Source organism: Mustela nivalis, assembly GCF_964662115.1.
Source record: "Mustela nivalis genome assembly, chromosome: 4".
Taxonomy (NCBI): Eukaryota; Metazoa; Chordata; class Mammalia; order Carnivora; family Mustelidae; genus Mustela; species Mustela nivalis.
In genome coordinates, this window is record NC_139023.1 from 125,778,284 (window position 1) to 125,794,592 (window position 16,309).

A 16,309-nucleotide genomic window follows, 5' to 3' on the forward strand; every position below is an offset into this window, starting at 1 on the left:
TATTACCCATTCAGGAGTTAATAATATGCCTCATTTATACATAACAGTTTATAAAGCACAATAGATTCATTTAGCAAGTATTTATTGTGCACCAACTATGTCCTAAGCAATGTTCAAGAAGATGGGCATATAGTTAAAGTAAATACAAAATAGATAAAATAGATAAAACAAACAAACAAACAAAAAAAAAAAAACACTGAGCCTCAATGAGTGTACTTTTTCTTGGAAAGAAAGAGAAACCAAATAAGCACAATATGTAATCTCTAAGATGATGATATATAACTTCCAGTTATAGAACAAATAAGTCCTAGAGATAAGAAGTACAGCATAGGGAATATAGTCCATAATACTATAATAACAAGGTATGATGGCGGAATACATTTAATCATGGTGAGCATTGAACACTCAATAGAATTGTCAAATCACTGGGCATTGGTGGTTCAGTGGTAGAATTCTCGCCTGCCACGCGGGAGGCCCGGGTTCGATTCCCGGCCAATGCAAACAGAATTGTCAAATCACTTTACTGTACACCTAAAACTAATATTGCATTGTATGTCAACTCTACTTCAGTTTAAGAGAGTTCAGGGACAGCAGCCTACTTGTCAGGAACTTCTCAGAAGGAAGTGATATTGGATAAAAATGTGACAGAGGTGAAGAAATGAATCACTTGTGTATCTAGGAAAGAATAAGCTGGGATAGTGATCATCAAGTCCAGCATTCCTGAGGCAGGAGCATGCTTGGAATATTTTTGGGAATGCCAAGGCCAATGTGGCTGGATCAGAATGAGTGAAAGTGTGATTAGTAGATGAGGTCAGAAAGACAGCAGTGTTAAGGAGACCATGTAACATCTCCTAAGGCATTCTGATGATTTTGGCTGAAATGGGAAGACCTTGAGGGCTTTTACATGTGATCTGCTTTAAATTTTAATAAATTCTCTTTGTCTGCTTTGTGTAGAACCCATTAAAAGGGGGTTTGGGTGGGAGCAGGGAAGGTAGTTATTAGGAAGCTCTAGTAATCCAGGTGAAACAATCACAGTATTGCTAGGGGGTAGAGACGCATATAAATAGATGATGGTTATGGTAGACATAATGAGATTTGCAGATGTGTTGTATGTCGGATTTAAGAAAGCAGATTCAAGGCTGACTTCAAGGGTTTTTCTGGCTGAAAAGCCAGGAAGATGAAGCTGCCACTAAATTAGATGGGAAAATCTGTGGGCAAAGTATGTTTGAGAAGTTGGGCAGACCAGGAGCTTCTTTTTGGACATGTTAAGTCTGAGATATCTTTTAGGTAGAGTTATCAGGTATTCAATTGGATATACAAGACTGGGGTTTCTAGGAAAGATTAAGGCTGGTGGTAAGAACTTCAGATTTATCAGCATACAGATGATCTTTAAAGGGAGACTGGATTATGGGTAGAGAAGACGTCTCAGAACTCAACCCCTGAGACTGAGAAGATGAGTGACAACCAACAAGATGTAGCTTCCTGGAAGCCAAATGGAGAAAGCATTTCTAGGTGAAGGGAGTGATCAGTTAAGTTAAGTTTGGGGCTAAATATTGTCATTGGATTCAGCAGCCTGAGGAAGTCACTGGTGTCCATGATAAGGACAGTTTCCGTAGAGTGACAAGAGGAAAGCTTGGTTGGGAGTGACTTCAAGTGAGAATAGGAGGGGAGGAACTATTGGCATCCAGTATAAACAACCCATTGGAGATTGTTAACTGTGAAAAGAAAAAGAGAATAGGGAAATAGCTGGTGTGGGAATAGGAGTTGACAGGTTTGGGGGTTTTGTTTTTAAGGTGGACAAAATCATATTATATTTATTTTTGGTGGAAAACAAGCATTAACAAAGGAAAAAATGAGAGCTGGAAGAAGTGTAGGAGCAGAATCCTTGAGAAGTGAGAGGGGATGAGATCTGGTGGACAGACTGGACTTTGCTAGGACAAAGTGGATTTGTTCCAGGGATCAGCAAACTCCTGTAAAAGGCCTGATAGTAAATATTCCATGTTTTAGTTTCAGATGTACAATGTAGTGATTCAGCCCTTCTATACATTACTCAGTGCTCATCATAAGTGTACTTTTAATCTCCTTCACCCTATTTTACCCATCCCCCATCCTTGTCGCCTCTAGTAACCATCACTTTGTTCTCTATAGTTAAGAGTCTGTTTTTAAATTTGTCTCTCTCTGTTTTTTTTAAATTTTGCTCATTTGTTTTGTTTCTTAAATTTCTTAAATTCCACATGTGAATAGCATATATATATATATGTATAGCATTTGTCCTTCTCTGACTTATTTTGCTTAACATTAGAATTTCTAGCTCAGTCTATGTTGTTGTAAATGGCAATTTCATAATTTTTATGTCTGAATAATATTTCATGGTATGTTTACATGTGTGTATGTATGGGTATATATGTTGTATATGCATACACATAAATACCACATTTTCTTTATTCATCTATGGATGGATATTTGGACTGCTTCCATAATTTGGTTATCGCAAATAATGCTGTAATAAACATGAGGAACATATATCCCTTTGAAATAGTGTTTCTGTATTTTTATGGTAAATACCTGGTACTGTAATTACTGGATGTAATTCTGGGTAGTTCTATTTTTAATTTTTTGAGGAACCTCCTTACTGTTTTCCACAGTGGTTGCACCAGTTTGCATTCCCACCAACAATATAAAAGAGCTCTTTTTTCTCTACATCCTCACCACAACCTCACTTGTTGTTTCTTGTGTTTTTGATTTTAGCCATTCTGACAGGTGTGAGATGATATCAAAATATGTTTTACTTTTATGAAATACTACTATAGAGTTTATCAAAAAGATGGTATCATTTGCTTCACATACTCCCTAACATTTAACAGTTACTTCACATACTCCCTAACATTTAATTTTCTCACCTTATTGTAGTTCTCTAGTGTAATGTTGAATAGAATTGTTGAGACAGGGGTTATTCCTGTTTCTGGGTAGAAATAACTGAGCCACTCATTATTGGGTGTGGTAGTAGCTGTAGATTTTTTGTAGCTGTCTTAATTGGGTTGCATAGATTCCATTTTCTCTCTAGTTGGCTCAGAGTTTTTTTTTTTTTAACACGTATGATAAAATTTGATTGAATTTGGATTGAGTTTAAATTTGATTGAATTTTGCCAAATACTTTTTATGCATGTATTTAAGTATTTAGATGGGTTTTCATATTTATTTTGGTGAATTATATTGATTGATTTCTAGATGTTACATGAGTTGTAAAAATTATTAGCACAAAAATATGTTGATAATATTTCTTTATTCCTTTAATGTCTGGCTGTAGTGGTATTCCAGATTTTGTTCCTGATATTGTTAAATTGTGAATTCTCTTTATTCTTAATCATTCTAGCTAAAAGCTTGCCGATTTCTTGACATTTTCAAAATTTCAGATTTCGTTTCATTTATCTCTTCTATTTTCCTTTTTGTTGATTTTTAGCTCTTTATTAAATTCTTTTTTTAATTAGTTTGAATTTAATTGGATATTTTTGATGCTGAAAGTGGGAACTCAGATCATTTTTAGATTTTTTTTTCCTAGATGAGCATTTAAAGTTATTAATATCCCTATAAGCACTACTTTAGCTACTATTCACAAAATTTTGATATATATTTTTTCATCTTCTTTCCATTAAAAATATTTTCTGTTTTTTTTTGTGATTTCTTCTTGGCTTATGGATTTTGTTTGATTTCCAAATATTTAGAGTTTTAATAAGTACTGGAACATGCTTTCTGATTTTGTCAGAATATGATTTCAAACTTTTGTTTATCGGAACTGTTTTTTATGGCCCAGACCAGTATATGTCTCCTGGTAACTATACCATGTTCACTTGAAAAGTATATTTGTCATCATTGGGTGTAGTGTTCTGTAAATATCAATGGAGTCAAGTTGATTGATAGTACTATTGAAGTCTTTTGTGTCTTCTGTATAGTTATTTTTATAGCTATTGGTGAGAGAGTTATTAAATATCTTACACTATAAAAATTATGCTTCATGTATTTGGAAGCTCTGTTATTAAACCATTACATATTTGTGATTTTATCTAAAAAGGAAATCTTACTACTTTAATGTATGATTTAATGTATCATGGTACTTTAATAAAAAGATATTCCATTCAAATGGAAACAAAACTGGAGTAGCTATACTTACATTAACAAAATAGATTTTTTTTTAAAGATTTTATTTATTTATTTGACATACAGAGATCACAAGGAGGCAGAGAGGCAGGCAGAGAGAGAGGAGGAAGCAGGATCTCCACTGAGCAGAGAGCCCGATGTGGGGCTCAATCCCAGGACCCTGGGATCATGACCTGAGCCGAAGGCAGAAGATTTAACCCACTGAGCCACCCAGGTGCCCCAACAAAATAGATTTTTAAATACAGACTGTAGGGGCACTTGGGTAGCTCAGTCGGTTAAGTGTCCATCTTTGGCTCAGGTCATGATCCCAGAGTCCTAGGATCAAGCACTGCATCAGGCCCCCTGTTCAGTGGGGAGTCTGCTTCTCCCTCTGCCTCTCATCCCACTCATGCTCTCTCTCACTATCTCTCCAATAAATAAATTCTTTTTTAAAAAAAGGAGACTATAATGAGACAAAGAAGGGCATTACATTATGACAAAGAGGCCAATCCAACAAGAGAACATAATATTTGTAAATATTTATGCACCCAGCATCGGAGCACATAAATATATAAAGCAAATATTCACAGACTTAAAGGGAGAAATAGATAGCAATACATAATAGAAGGAGACTCTAATGCCCCATTTATACCAATGGATAGACCATCCAGACAGAAGATCAATAAACATCAGCCTTAAGCAGCATGTTAGAACATATGGACTTAACAGATACAGAATATTGCATCTAAGAGCAGCAGAATACATATTCTCAGGTGTACATAGAGCATTTTCCAAGATAGATCATATGTTAGGCTGAAAAACAAGTTTTAATAAATTTAAGAGGATCGAAGTCACATCAAGCAGCTTTTCAAACCACAATGGTATTACACAAGAAATTACAAAGATTTCTTTATTTGAAAGAGAGAGTGCATGTGCATGTGAGTGGGGGGAAGGGGCAAAGGGAGAGGGGGAGAGAGAATCTCAAGCATATTCCCTACTGAGCACAGAGCCTGACACAGGGCTCAGTCCCATGGCTCTGGTCATGACCTGAGCCCAAACCAAGTGTTGGAAGTTTAACCAACTGAGTGCCCCAGGTGTCCCTGAAATTAGAAATTAATTACACAAAGAAAACTTCAAAATTGACACATTTCTGGATATTAAACAGCATGCAACTGAACAACCAATGGGTCAAAAAATCAAAAGAGAAATTAAAAATACCTTGAGACAAATGAAAATGAAAGGTAACATACCAAAATTTATAGATGTAACAAATGTACTTTTAAGAGGGAATTTCATAGTGATAAATGCTTACTTCAAGAAACAAGAGAAATCTCATATAAACAACCCAACTTTATGCCTATAGGAACTATAAAAAAGAAGAACAAATGAAGTCAGAAGTAAGTAGATGGAAGGAAATAAAGATGATAGTAGAAATAAATGGAGACGAAAAGGACAAAAAAAAAGATCAATGAAACTAAAAGCTGTCTCTTTGAAAACAAACAAATTTAGCTAGATTCACATAGAAAGAAAGAGAAAATGCTCAGATCACTAAAATCAGGAAAAAAGAGATGTTACAACTGTTATCAACAAAAATGAAGGGTCACAAGAGACTATTAGGAACAATTATACACCAATAAACAGATAGCCTAGAGGAAATGGATAAACATACAACCTACCAATCCCAATCACAATAAAATAGCAAATTCAAACAGATGGGTTACCAGCAAGGAGATTGAATCAATAATCATAAACCTCCCCAAAAGCAAAAGTCCTAGACTGGACAGCATCACTGGCGAGTAATTTCAAACATTTAACATTTTTTCTCAAACTTTTCCAAAAAATAGAAAACAGAAGAATTCTTCCAAACATTTAACAAGGTCAGCATTACTTTGGTACCAAAAACAGACAAAAATGCCACACACTTAAAAGATTACAGGCCAATATTCCTGGTGAATACACATGCAAAAATACTCAACAAAATACTAGCAAATCTAATTTAAGAGTACATTAAAATGACCATACACCATGATCAAGTGAAATTCTTTCCAGAGATGCAAGAATGATTCAACATCTCTACATTGGTCAGTGTGATACACCACATTAACAAAATGAATGATAAAACCCCTATGACCTGTAGATACAGAAAAAGCATTTGATACATTTAAGATTCATTTATGATTTAAAAATATGCTCTCAAGAAAGTAGATATAGAGAGACTGTACCTCAACATAATAAAACCCATATGTAACAAGCCCACAGTCAACATTTATACTCAACAATGTAAAGCTGAAAGCTTTTTATCTAAGATCAGGAATAAGACAAGGTTATCCACTCTTGCTATTTTTATTTAACATAGTATTGGAAGTCCTACACAGAGCAATTAGGCAAGAAAAAGAAATAAAAAACATCTAAATTAGAAAGGAAGAATTAAACTGTCACTATTTGCAGATGACATATTATATACAGAAAACCCTGAACACTCCATCAAAAAATGGCTAGAATTAATAAATGAATTCAGTATAGTTGCAACGTACAAATTCAACACATAAAAATCTGCTGTGTTTCTTTATGCTAATTATGAACTATAAAAGAGATTTAGAAAATCCTATTTGCAATTGCATTAAAAAGTATAAAATATTTAGGAATAAATTTAACAAAGGATATAAATGAGCTATATACTGAAAACTACATGTTATTAAAAAAATTGAAGACAATGCAAAAAAAAATGGAAAGATATTCCATACCCATGGATTAGAAGATTAATATTGTTAAAATGTCTATATTACTCCAAGCAGTATACAAATTCAGTGGAATCTCTATCAAAATTCCAATAGCATTTTTCTCAGAAATAGAATAATCCTAAAATTTGTATGTAGTTACAAAAAAATCCTGAATAGCCAGACCAGTCTTGACAAAGAAAAGCAAAACTGAAGGTATCCACACTCCCTGATTTCAAACTATACTACAAAGCTATAGCAGTTAAAACAGTATGGTATTGACATGAAAAATAGATACACAGATTAATGAAACAAAATAGAGAGCCTAGAAAAAACCCATGCATATATAGTCAATTAATTTACGATGGCAGAGCCAAAAATATACAGCTGGGGAAGGACAGTCTCCTCAGTAGTGCCGGGAAAATTGGACAGTCACCTGCAAACTGGACCACTGTCTTATACATGTGCAAAAATTAATGCCAAATGGATTAAAGACTAAGTATTAGACCTGAAACCATAATCTTTTAACAGAAAACAGGTGGTAAGCTCCTTGACATAGGTCTTGGTGATGATTTTTTGAGTCTGACATCAAGAGCATAAATAAAAAATGGGACTGTATCAAACTAAAAAGCTTCTGCACAGCAAAGGAAACCATCAATTAAAATGAAAAAATAACCTACTGAATTGGAGAAAATAATTGCAAATCCTATATCTGATATGTTATCATATCATATGATATGTTATCATATCATATGATATGCTAATATCCAAAATATACAATGACTTCTTCCAATATATCAATAGCAAAAAAACCAAAACAAAACAAAATAAAAGTCCAGTTAAAAAATGGGCAGAAGACTTGAATAAATGTTTTTCCAAGAGATTTACAGAGGGCCAGTAAACACATGAAAAGACACCGGATATTCTCCCAATCTTGTTTTGATTTACCTTTTCCATTGTTAACAAACATGAAAGCTCCCTCTATGAATTTTAGGTGAAGACTTTTGTCCTTAGTTACTTCTTTAAGTATGGGAATAACTATGCAAACAACTATGGAACTAACTGTTATAAATTATACAGAACATTCCCTTTCTCTGGTACATAAAACACTTGAACTGCTGCTAAAAAGGAATTTTTTTAACAAATAACTTCCAGTCAAAAATATTTGATAATTTAGGCTACAACTCAGACCTCTAGCAGACCACACATACATACATTTCATTCTGATACTCTTTTCATTTGGAGCAGGACCTCTTTCAGAAATGTCAAAAAGTCTTTTTGGATTTTAGTTTGGACATGATATTAATAATGGTTTTCCTTTAGTATCCTTTGATTAAGACATTCTGAAATGATAACATCCCAATATAATTCAGTAGTACTTCTAAATGAATTTTCATTTTATTAATCACAATTCCACATCTATGAATTTGATAAATAGTTTATCACTTAATGGTATAAAAATTATTTGGAGTTTAGACAGATATGTGAACACTTGAAGTTACTTCTTGACCGGTTCATGGCATTTGTTATTACATTAGCATTCTATTCTACTCTCTGGCTCCATCCTTATTGCCGCAAATGGCAAGATCTCATTTTTTTATGGCTGAATAATATTACACCGTACACACACACACACACACACACACACACACACACACACACCACATCTCCACATTTTCTTTATCCATTCATCTATCATTGGGCACTTGGTTGCTTTCATATCTTGCTATTGTAAATAGTCCTGCAATAAACTTAAGGATACATATATCTTTTCAAATTAGAGATTTCATTTGCTTTGAGTAGATACCCAGCAGTGGAATTTCCTTTGATTGGCTTATGATTTATTAAAATGCAGATAAAAATTCACTATGCATTACTTAATAATGAAGTAATTTTATTTGAAGAATGTATTAAGATAATGTCACAATGTTTGTCTAAAGGAATATTATTTGCTCAGATTTTCTTTTTAAAAAAGATTTTATTTATTTGTTGAGAGAGAGAGAGAGAGTATATGAGTGGCGGTTGGGATGGAGGGAGAGAGAGAGAGAGAAATCTGAAGCAGACTCTGTGCTGAGGGCAGAGCCTGAGGCAGGGCTCAATTTCACACCACAAGATCATGACCTGAGCTGAAATCAAGAGTTGGCCACTTTGCTGACTGAGCCACCCAGGTGCCCCATGATTTCCTATTTTAGGATTGCAAAAACAAGATATTTCCTGTTTTAATATGATTTCCTAAAGAGAAGGCATGCAATGATATTCACATTCTCCTCCTCCAGAACTCATCTCCATTTCTATTCTTTTGCCTTTGAAATGATAAAAATTCTAATAGAATTGACTATCATGGTTTCTAACTTAATACCTGGAATTATAAATACCACCTTTCTCCCCCCACCCCACATCTATTAATGTCATACCATTCCTTTTAAAAGACAGTCCCTTCTCTCTTTCTTTGGTTTCCTTTCTCTGAAATTCCAGCATCTTTTCCTCACAAAGCTTTCTGCATTTTCAGCATGACCTCCATCTTCGTATTGGCTGATCTTTCTTTCCTTTTACAAAACTCTCACGTGCTTTGTGCTCTGTCATGGTCATCAGTTTCTTGGCCTTTATCTAACCTAACTCAGTATTTTCATTACCAAAGTCATTATCTTTTCTAAGTCTCTTCTTCCCATCTTTCATGGGTACTTTTCTAGTTATTCTGTTTTTCAGATAATTTTCTCAATCTTTTCCTTCTTCCTTCAATCAATAGCCAAGTCTTTTAAAATGTTCTCTTCAAAATCCTTTTGATATTAGTCCTATTCTTCTTTTCTCATGCTTTCTTTCTAAAACTGCTGTTTTTTTCCTTACTTAGTCTGTTTTGTATATCCTTACCAGAGTAATGTTTTTGACATTCTTTTGATAATGTCATTTCTCTTCCCTCAGCTTACAGTTTCTTAATATTTTCTACCAAATATGGTAAATTCATTATAGGGCTTTTAAGACCCACTATAATCTGACATTATTCTCCACTTTCTCATGGAGTTTCTAATATATCAAAAAATATTCAGGTATACTACTAAGTTTGATATATTCTTTGTTATTGATGAACATGAAATGCTATGGAAACATGGAGAATAGTGTGTCAATATATTCTATCTCAGGGAATTCAGTAAAGCTTATTTTTGATTGATAGGTTGACAGATAACATTTGATTAAGAATAGAAAAATTGACTTGGAAAAATCATTTGCCAAATTAATGCCCATAGGCATAACTCACTGTAGTTTCAAGAAACAAGTGATAGGACCTTGGATTTGTATGTTATTTTCTACTTCAGGTTGGTAACATTAGGACCTATATTAACTTTTAAAATATAGTCCTATTAATTAGTTCTTAGTTTTCCTCAGGACTAAGGGTAATTAGTTTAATAGCATATAGGATGTTTATCAAGTCTTTATATTCTAAGTAATATTGTTTCCATCCGCTAGAAACCTTTCTTTCTAACAGAGACTCTTTAAACTCTTGCATACTTACAAAAAAACAAACCAACAAACTCTGTAACTTTCAAGAGCCTCAGTATTCAACTGATCGAATATATTTTTCAATGTTTTAACTGATTATTAATACTAATATAGTACTTACCAAATTTTCAAAGCAAGAGAAAAGAGAGCCAAGTACATCTTTATTAGGATGACATATCATTAACTCTCATGGGTGGTCAAATCTAAGAATTAAAAAGTGTACTTTGCCCATAAGTGAAATGGACTCACAGAGTCAAGGCAAACCTATTTCCTACATGGCTGAAAGTGAGTCTCCCTTAACATCATATGAGATTTTTTCTGATCCAGTGTATTATTGGTAGTTAGTGCCAGTGGGTCATATTTGCCCATCCCCTCTTCTGAAAATATGAAGGAAGGGAGAGAAAGACTAAAGGGAAAGGCTGGGAATATGGCAAGTGGAAAGAAAAGGAGAGATATAAATTAATGCAATTTTCCTTTAGGATCTTAAAATTATTTGACTTAAATTGATATATAACTAGTTAGCTTTCCATAAGTGGTTAATATTACATAGAAGAATATTAGTCTTTCCTTGAAAAGCTGAAATCATTTGTTTCCCTGAAATAATCAGGAATACTCTATCTTTATCTTTTCTATTAGATTTTGTTTTTTAATTGTGAACCTTATCAGAAAATTGTTTTGTATGCTCTATTCTTGCTCAGGTTTAGTTCTTCATAGGGTAAAATTCAGTTCTATAACTGTCTAAAATAAAGTGGAAAAATGAAATAACTAGTTAGAGAGCTTTGTGGCTTTCTTTGAGATATTATAAAATAGTTTTTAGACATCTACAGTATTTAAACCCGGTCTAAATTGTGTTTTTACACCTTGGTTTAAATTTCTGTTTACTTTTAATTATTAAATATTTGTAAAAATCTCCAACCACATTCACAAATCCTAAGATAAAAAGTATGTTAGTATTGTTTTTTCTACTCTTTGAGCTTGAAAGAGACCTGAGGAGCATTGCAACTTACTGGAGAGGGATATTTTCCAAAAGTAATGTTTGCAGAACATTTCACAGGGGTAAAAAACAACTTTAACTCCCATTTCTATTTCTGTAGGTATCTTCTCGGTACTCAGCTTGGCCTCTGAGTGTACAACCCTTGCTGCCGAACTTCCCAAAGTATCCTACGTGAAAGCTCTTGATGTATGGCTCATTGCTTGTCTTCTCTTTGGGTTTGCTTCCCTGGTGGAATATGCTGTCGTCCAGGTGATGTTGAATAACCCCAAAAGAGTTGAAGCAGAAAAAGCCAGAATTGCTAAGGCTGAGCAAGCAGATGGAAAAGGTGGAAATGCTGCTAAAAAGAATACTGTTAATGGTACAGGCACTCCTGTTCACATTAGCACTTTGCAGGTAAGATTGAAACTGTCCAGGGAAATTCTCTCCTCTATCAGGAGAAAGATACTTTTCTGTGGTGTGAAGGTTTGATAGAATTGGTGTTCACTCATGTTCTCTCACAGAAAAAAAGGAACTGTACACAGCATACTTTTTGGAAAAAATAAAAATAAAAATAACCCTTAGGTTAAATACTAATTAAGAAACAGGAATCCACACTGTATCAGATTTCTAGAACACTTTCCATGGAGTTTAATGGTACATTTCTGCTTTGATGGCTACCTTTGAATGTGGAGATCTTGCCAAAGTATAGGCCTTCTGACTGTTTCTCACTATACCCATAGTTTAGTATCTGTCCAGCTTAGTGGGGAGTGCTTACAGAATTGGACATTGCCTTATCACTTGATCATAGATTTAAGAATAATAGACAATGCCTTTAGATTCTGATAAATTCTGGAGCAGTAGGCTATTTCATGGATTAAATATAGCTATCCACTTACCCCAGTGTACCTGATTGATGTCTTCTGTATGGGATGAGTAGTAAACCAGGAGACTATGTCCATTGAGCTTTGCATGATAAATTCCATAAGAGATAATAGGTTCATACTGCCCTACAACCTTGAAAACCTTACCTCTTCCTGCTATATTATAACTACATTAACATGGGCCATTAGTCTATTAGTTTGTTAATTACAGCCATATCCCTTACCTAGAATGTTAGGCAAGTATGCTACAGACTCTTTTCTAAGTACAAAAGGAGACAAACTGTTTCTATGTGGTGTTGCCTGAAGCTAGAATTTTTAGGAAAATTAAAAAAATTTCTAGTTAAGTCATTAAACTCTCTTTATGAAGAATATGAAGAATAAGTATACTATTTTCATTACTGCAGAGTCATCATGACCTTAGAGAGGTCATGTTTGACATGTCTTTTCAAGCCTTTTCCATCCAGCATGTCTGTATCACTGTATGTGAAGTAAGCTTTTTGCAGACAACATATATTGTTGATTTATGGCTTTTAATCTGCTCCACCACTCTCATGTTTTGATTGGTATATTTAGATCATTTAAATTTAATGTAAGTATTGATATGTTAGGATTTCATTCTATTGTTTCATGTTTTCTTTTATGTTTCATGTTTTTTTAATCTCCCTCTTTTCTGTTTCTTGTTACATGAAGGTTACTTTAACATTTTTTAGAATGACATTTTGAGTTTTCTATATTGTTTTTAAGTATATTTCTTTGTCTATCTTATTTAGTGGTTGTTCTAGATGCTAATTACATGTACATAACTTGTTACAATCTACTACTGTCATTATTTTGCCAGTTCATGTGATGTTACATTCTTTAACATCCCTTTAACTTTCTCTTTATGATAGAATTGTAAATATTTCTTAGAACCTATTAGAAAGTGTTAACATTTTTGTTTCGTTATCAAACATAGTTTAGAAAAACTGAGAGGGAGATGGAAAGCTTATTATATTTATATATCTTTTTGCTTACCATGTTCTTTTTTTTCTGACATCTTTCATTGTTTACTTTTAGAGAATTTCCTTTATCCATTATTTTGGATAATGCTGTTGATAACAAATTGTTCTAGTTTTCCTTCATCTGAGGAAGTCTTGATTTCCACTTCATTTCTAAAGGATATTTTCACTAGTTATAGGATTCTGGGTTGACAGTTCTTTTAACACATAAACAATAGTTGTGCTACTTCCTTCTGACCTATATTGTTTTTAAGTATATTTCTGTGTCTTCTGATGAGAACTCCACTTCATTTGTATTGTTTTTCCCTCTGAGGGTAAACTTTCGTTTTTACTGGCCACCTTTAAGACTTCTTTTGGTCTTTATTATTCGGAAGTTAAATTCTATGTTTTGGTGTGGATTTCTTTGCATTTGTTCAGCTCCTGTTGAGAAAGGAGGCTGATGTGGGACTTGATCACATGACCATGGGATTATGATTGGGCCAAAGTCAGACATTCAACCCTCTGAGCCACTCGTGCTTTCCTCAGCTATTATTTTCTTAAGTATCTTTTCAGATCTGCTATCTTTCTCCCAACTTTCTGAGTCTCTAATGACACAACTGTTAGATCCTTTATTATAGTCCCACAGATCCCTGAGGCTTTTCATTTTTTTCTAGTTGACTTTCTCTGTTTTATTGGGATGGGATAATTTCTTCAGTTATATCTTCTAATCCAGTGATTTTTTTCCTCTGCCCCTTCCATTTTTCTGTTGAGTTTATATGCTGAAATTTATATTTTGCTTAATATATTTTATAGTAAATCCCAATAGTTCATTTTTGCCCTTGCTTCCCTTGCCTTTGGCATTGTTCCTAGGAAGATGTTGCTGCGGCTGAGGTCGAAGAGGTTGCTGCCAGTGTTCTCCTCAAGGATTTTGATGGATTCCTTTCGCACATTGAGGTCCTTCATCCATTTTGAGTCTATTATTGTGTGTGGTGTAAGGAAATGGTCCAATTTCATTTTTCTGCCACCAACATTGGCTTTCTTTTTCAATATCCCTTTGGGTATTCGAGGTCTTTTCTGGTTCCATATAAATTTTAGAATTATTTGTTCCATTTCTTTGAAAACGATGGATGGTACTTTGATAGGAATTGCATTAAATGTGTAGATTGCTTTAGGTAGCATAGACATTTTCACAATATTTATTCTTCCAATCCAGGAGCATGGAACATTTTTCCATTTCTATGTGTCTTCCTCAATTTCTTTCATGAGTACTTTATAGTTTTCTGAGTATAGATTCTGTGCCTCTTTGGTTAGGTTTATTCCTAGGTATCTTATGGTTTTGGGTGCAATTGTAAATGGGATTGACTCCTTAATATCTCTTTCTTCTGTCTTACTGTTGGTGTAGAGAAATGCAACGGATTTCTGTGCATTGATTTTATATCCTGACACTTTACTGAATTCCTGTATAAGTTCTAGCAGTTTTGGAGTGGAGTCTTTTGGGTTTTCCACATATAGTATCATATCATCTGCGCAGAGTGATAATTTGACTTCTTCTTTGCCGATTTGGATGCCTTTAATTTCCTTTTGTTGTCTGATTGCTGAGGCTAGGACCACTAGTACTATGTTGAATAGCAGTGGTGATAATGGACATCCCTGCCGTGTTCCTGACCTTAGTGGAAAAGCTTTCAGTTTTTCTCCATTGAGAATGATATATTTTTTTTTTAATAGCAAAAATTTATTTATTTATTTATTTATTTTTTTATATGTTTGCGGTGGGTTTTTCATAGATGGCTTTGATGATATTGAGGTATGTGCCCTCTATCCCTACACTTTGAAGAGCTTTGATCAGGAAGGGATGCTGTACTTTGTCAAATGCTTTTTCAGCATCTATTGAGAGTATCATACGGTTCTTGTTCTTTCTTTTATTGTTGTGTTGTATCACATTGACTGATTTGCGGATGTTGAACCAACCTTGCAGCCCTGGAATAAATCCCACTTGGTCGTGGTGAATAATCCTTTTAATGTACTGTTGAATCCTATTGGCTAGTATTTTGTTGAGTATTTTCGCATCTGTGTTCATCAAGGATATTGGTCTATAGCTCTCTTTTTTGATGGGATCCTTGTCTGGTTTTGGGATCAAGGTGATGCTGGCCTCATAAAACGAGTTTGGAAGTTTTCCTTCCATTTCTATTTTTTGGAACAGTTTCAGGAGAATAGGAGTTAGTTCTTCTTTAAATGTTTGGTAGAATTCCCCCAGGAAGCCGTCTGGCCCTGGGCTTTTTTTTGTTTGGAGATTTTTAATGACTGTTTCAATCTCCTTACTGGTTATGGGTCTGTTCAGGCTTTCTATTTCTTCCTGGTTCAGTTGTGGTAGTTTATATGTTTCTAGGAATGCATCCATTTCTTCCAGATTGTCAAATTTATTGGCGTAGAGTTGCTCATAGTATGTTCTTATAATAGTTTGTATTTCTTTGGTGTTAGTTGTGATCTCTCCTCTTTCGTTCATGATTTTATTTATTTGAGTCCTTTCTCTTTTCTTTTTGATAAGTCTGGCCAGGGGTTTATCAATTTTATTAACTCTTTCAAAGAACCAGCTCCTAGTTTCGTTGATTTGTTCTATTGTTTTTTTGGTTTCTATTTCATTGATTTCTGCTCTGATCTTTATGATTTCTCTTCTTCTGCTGGGCTTAGGGTTTCTTTCTAGTTCTTTCTCCAGCTCCTTTAGCTGTAGGGTTAGGTTGTGTACCTGAGACCTTTCTTGTTTCTTGAGAAAGGCTTGTACCGCTATATATTTTCCTTTCAGGACTGCCTTTGTTGTGTCCCACAGATTTTGAACCATTGTATTTTCATTATCATTTGTTTCCATGATTTTTTTCAATTCTTTAATTTCCCGGTTGACCCATTCATTCTTTAGAAGGATGCTGTTTAGCCTCCATGTATTTGGGTTCTTTCCAAACTTCCTTTTGTGGTTGAGTTCTAGCTCTAGAGAATTGTGGTCTGAAAATATGCAGGGAATGATCCCAATCTTTTGATACCAGTTGAGTCCTGATATAGGACCGAGGATGTGATCTATTCTGGAGAATGTTCCATGTGCACTAGAGAAGAATGTGTATTCTGTTGCTTTGGAATGAAAAG

At 34.2% G+C, this 16,309-nt stretch overlaps 1 protein-coding gene across 2 annotated transcripts in view; it reads left to right on the top strand.

Moving 5' to 3' along the window:
• The window catches only part of GLRB (glycine receptor beta), a 102,243-nt gene that overhangs the window by 72,026 nt on the left and 13,908 nt on the right, over positions 1–16,309 (top strand). For both annotated transcript variants that reach the window (XM_082728462.1, XM_082728463.1), the window contains one exon: positions 11,441–11,733. In XM_082728462.1, the coding sequence (XP_082584588.1) occupies positions 11,441–11,733 (293 nt within the window). The remainder of the gene's footprint in view (positions 1–11,440; positions 11,734–16,309) is intronic.